This window comes from Morone saxatilis, unplaced genomic scaffold (genome assembly GCF_004916995.1).
Source record: "Morone saxatilis isolate NCDOM2014 unplaced genomic scaffold, NCSU_SB_2.0 Contig5, whole genome shotgun sequence".
Taxonomy (NCBI): Eukaryota; Metazoa; Chordata; class Actinopteri; family Moronidae; genus Morone; species Morone saxatilis.
The window spans coordinates 5,942,430-5,947,636 of NW_023340095.1; the positions used below are offsets into that span (position 1 = coordinate 5,942,430).

At 35.1% G+C, this 5,207-nt stretch overlaps 1 protein-coding gene across 1 annotated transcript in view; it reads left to right on the forward strand.

The window, feature by feature from the left end:
• The window catches only part of LOC118339231 (lactase-phlorizin hydrolase), an 18,943-nt gene extending 14,634 nt beyond the window's left edge, over positions 1-4,309 (forward strand). Inside the window, 5 exon segments of the mRNA XM_035676800.1 lie at positions 202-223; positions 2,798-2,929; positions 3,153-3,376; positions 3,583-3,819; positions 4,092-4,309. Of these exon segments, the coding sequence (XP_035532693.1) occupies positions 202-223; positions 2,798-2,929; positions 3,153-3,376; positions 3,583-3,819; positions 4,092-4,309 (833 nt within the window).
• Positions 4,310-5,207: the final 898 nt, after the last annotated feature.

Below are 5,207 nucleotides of genomic sequence, written 5' to 3' on the forward strand. Positions count from 1 at the left end.
TACTTAAAGATTTTGATGTAATCAGTTTCAACAATGTTTTGAGGTAAATTAACTTATCTGGAGTTTTTTGTTGTTGTTTTTAATGTATGTTTTATTTATCCTTCTTTTAAAAACTTGTATCTGTACGTATATTTATTTTGGTACTGTTATTTTGTCTTGCTTGTGTGACATTATTGTTAGTTTTCTGTCCTGTTTTTGGAGCTTTTGGGAAGGATTTGGGAAAGTGTGGTTGGGGGTTGGAGACAATGTTCTTGTCCTTGTTTGTCCTTATTTGCACTGATTAAAAAAAACTAATAAACAGTGTTTACAAAACAAAATTAACATCTGGTTTTACAGTGTGTGTTTAAGTGCTTTTTCTTACTATAATGTTACAATACTGTTTATTGACTATACTTTTAATGTATACACTTCATCTATTGGCAGTGTAGTTAGCCCTTCCAACCTCTAATCACTAATATGATATCAAATTGAACAGCAGTTGCTCCATCTATAACAGGGGTGCCTAAAATATTTATGATGAAACTTTATGATGAACCAGGAGCCAAAAGCAAACATCCATCATATTTTATTTAGTTTTCATTATCTGGGCATGGCAGGTACAGTGACACTGTCAATTAAAGGGATTTTTCATCTAAATTAATAATTAGATACATATTTAAAGAGCGATTTATTAATTAATTAATTTTTTGCTAAACAATCTGGTGCCCAGCTCTGATCTATACAAACTCATGTAATTAACATACAATTAAAACACATAAAAAGACTAATTAATGTAAAATTCTGCCAATAAATGTGATTAGATTTTTAATTTAATGAGATTTAATGATGAAATTTAAGGTAAAAATTAAGTGTTCAATGAATCCTTGCATTGCAGTTGGAATGACTAACTTTAGGAGCTAAAATGCATCGAGTCAGTAGTCAGGTGATGTGATTTACATCAGAGCAGAAGTGTTTCCTCTCTCTGGATCATTGGGTGTTCCTGCGTTGTGAGGTAGTCATCACACACACACACACACACACACACACACACACACACACACCAACCATTACAGTATTCAGGTGTATTGAAACACTTCTTTGACTTTTTATTGCCGTGCCTTATGTTTGGAGTCAATGCACTCTGAGAGGAGACTACTCATCTTCTTGACAGTATTTAATACTGATGGATCCTCAGCTCTATGGTCCATTTAATGTGCTGAGTGAACCAGGAAATGAAAACTGAGCAGAATTGTTTTTAAGCAACCCTGTTGAGCGATAGTGTCTCGCAGATTTTAAAACATCCCGCTGAAGAATCACCTCTGCAGCAGCGCTGTGTTGAACTGACTGGTGAGGTTTTATAGACAAAAGTCTTTTATTTAGGAGCTCATTCTTGTGCCAGCATTTAACAGTCATTTAGAATTCGATCACAGGGAAATAGTGGACCATGTGTGCCACATAAAGAACTTCTTTCTCACTCTCATTCTCTGGTTATTAGGGGATTTCTTTTCAGTGTGACATTTGACATTTGGAGAAAAGCATAGACATTCTTGTCAACCAGTCTCTGATAATGCAGTAATCTACACTACATGTAAAAACTACAAATTCCCAAATTCTTTGCATGCATCAGGAATTACCACAACGTAACCCAGAGATAGTTGAACTTTTCATACAGACAGTGCTTAGTTTTCCAACCCATAATTAGTGGATCTGTTAAGTGGACAGGATGGGAAAACAATAAATGATTTATAATCAATATTCAAATATTTATTTTCAGACTGTTTTCTGCATTCATCGTGGGCTTAAAATACAAAGATAAACACCCCAGAACTCTGTTACTGTTACTGTAGTGTTTTTGCTCTTCTGAGTATCTTCTGTGAGGAATTCACTCCATTGTTACAGTAAAGCTGAAGGAGTTCACCTGATTAGGAGCTTGTGAGCTTGCTTTCAAAGTAAAAGCGGCAAAGACAATGAAATATATTTATTAAATACATAGTTCACCACTCTCTAATTACTGTGTATTTTTAGAATTGTATCCCCTTTCCTCATCTTTTTGTTAAACATTTCTATTATGTATGACAATAAAGGAAAACAGATTAGCCTAGATTGATTCCCTTTAAGATAGTAAATAGTTTTTCTATTGAACCCCATTTAAAATGTTAAGACTTATAAGCTCAGATGTAAGATTGATTGTTGGAAATGTAAAGGATCTGAAGGAACATGTATGTAAATGCTTTGGGAATGCCCTTTAGTTCAAACTTATTAGTGAAAAGTCCATAAATGTATTCAAACTGTATACATTAGGTGACTGTAGAACTTTAGATATGATCAAGTCCAGGATTCTGGTTTTGTTCAAGGAGATTATTCATCTATAGGCAAAAAAAAAAAAAAATCAACATTTACATTAAAAATTGAAAATAATGAGAGACAGGGTTGACTGGACTTTTAAATATATTCTTCAAAAAATAAAAAATAAAGGTAAAACTGAAAACAAAACCCTTATAAAAACGGCAAACAGTACAACAAAGCATTCTGCATAAGCCTATGCTTTTATGCTTTTCATTTTCTATTTCACTAAATTATTATTATTATTATTAGTAGTAGTAGTAGTAGTATCTATCTTATCTTACCTCATCTTATCTTATTTGTATAAATAGGGCATGCAATTATGTATATATTATTATCATTATTATTATAATTAGTAGTAGTAGTAGTAGTAGTAGTATACCATGACAAAGCAGGTGACTATTAAAGTAGATCTTTCATGTTTTTGGTCCTGGATTGGGTTTTTTAAAAGACTCTTCTTCCTCTTTTAATATAGTCTTCCTGAGTTCACTCCTGAGGAAATCAAGAGGATAAAAGGAACTCATGATTACTTTGGCTTAAACCACTACACATCGGTTCTTTCATTCCCAATTGATATGGGAAATCAGCAGGATTATGAAGGTGACAGGTAGGTTGGAATTTAAAGATAAAACCTAGATAGCACAGATGCCTTTTTTTCTACCATACAGCACCGGAGAAGAAGATTGGTGACACAGAAGGGAATTAAACCCACAAATAAATGTCATAGTCAATGTCATTCAGCTGCCTGTTAAAATGACTCATTAAGTATATGCCGAAATATAGATTTCATATTTGACTAATGCTGGGTTAATGTCCAATCCAATTTCCAGGGGCACTGGAGCCACACACGACCGCACCTGGATTGAATCTGGTTCCTTCTGGCTAAAGATTACCCCCTTTGGATTTAGGAAACTCCTAAAGTTTATCAAGGATGAGTATGGAAACCCACCTGTCTATGTCACAGAGAACGGGATCTCAGAACGAGGAGCAGTGGACTTGAATGACATCCACAGAACGCACTACTACGAAAATTACATTAACCAGGCTCTGAAAGGTACCACAGCCAATAAAAACCAACTATTTGACACAAAATTTCTCATGCCTTATTTTACATACATCTGAAACCTTTTAGATTCACAGTCAATAAGTAATAAATTGTTATTATCATGGGAAACCTGACCACAACATTACCCTACAGTCTAATTAAGTCAGTTTTTTGCACATGCATGTTAAATGTTGCCGTTACTGTTGTTCTTTCAGCCCAAGTTCTGGATGGAGTTGATCTGAGAGGCTATACAGCCTGGTCATTAATGGACAAATTTGAGTGGGCTGCTGGCTACTCCGAGCGATTTGGACTTTTCTTTGTGAACCGCTCAAACCCCGCCCTTCCTCGCATTGCTAAAAAATCAGCTTCTCGGTACGCCTCCATCATCGCCTGCAATGGTTTCCCAGATCCAGTTCTTGGGACCCATGAGTGTTTGAACCCTGAACCCGAAGGTAATGTAATGCTTAGTCCACAGATTCAAAAACAATGTTATTATTGTAAGATTTAGGACTGGGAAACTGCCTTGATTTTAATTCCGGAGAGTGTGGAAACTCACTTGCAGTAGCATGCAGATCATACACTATGAAAACAAAAACTATTTATTTAAACAGATGCTAGATCTGTTCTGAATGCAAAATGAATTATGACTAAATAATTATTTTTTTCCTTGTTTCTTATTCCTCTCTTTCAACAGCTACAAGCGCTGCCACTACGACCACACTAGAGAACACACATACTACTGTCCCTGTTCTGCCTCTGAACATGGTGGACTTCTTGGGTCTGGAGATTTCACCTAATGATGCTAAAGTTGCACTGTATGTCATATTCGTATTTCTTCTTGTAAGTGTACTTGGTAGCATCTTTGTCTTACACCGGCTCCTAAAAACAAGAAGGAAGTCAAAGGCAGCTGCAGGGGAGTCAGTGAAGTTGGAGAGGAAGTGAGGAAAGCTTGGGAGGGAAGTGAAAACTCTGTAAACAGCCATGGTTTCAGCAGTTTTTCTGGGTCCAGATCATATATGTCAGTTGCTGATACATAAATGGCTGCCTTTGTAGGAGGATGTAGGATGGATGAAATTTAACATAATTTTCTTTTTAGAATCTTACTACAATGTAGTAGTACATTTTAAGGAGCTTTATAACAACTATGACATTTTTCATGATTTTCACTGATTGCCACAAGTCCAGACAGAAAAAAGTATATTTGGATGAGATATCAGAAAATAATTTGCATTAATGGTATAAACAGCTGTTTGAATGTGGATGTGTTATGAATTTATGTTGTTAATTAATAAATGCATTCTGTTTGGTGAAATTAAACATTTTTTCTAGTGTGAACAGCAGAATTAATTGTTAATGACAGTTTGCTTCCATGACATTGTTGTAATGTGTATCAATGTAACATAATTTGATATAGGAACTTGACATGGTTTTTCAATGTAATGTTGTAGTCATTGCTACTTCAGTATTTTGAGAAATAAAGACTACACCTGCAAGATTTTCAGACGCTTGTGTCACTGTCAATGAACGACCTCTGGATGGCGCCAGTAAACCATTTTCTAGGTAGATACTGGACGTGAGGCTGTTGTTGGTACAATGCAGTTTCACATGTTAAACTTCAATATTTAACTAAAGTTAAAGCTAAGGTTAAAGAAGGGTATGAAATGAAAGAGGTAAATTTAAGAAAACGAATTAGGGATCGTCCTATTTAATAAGCTGTACAGTCAGTTTGAGCAACAGTGTTTTCCATGCATATATTTTGCTCTTTTACTACCAAAACAACTGCAATCAAGGCACTGATAAGGATGAAACCTTTAATTGTAAGGTTAACTGAGCTCTGACA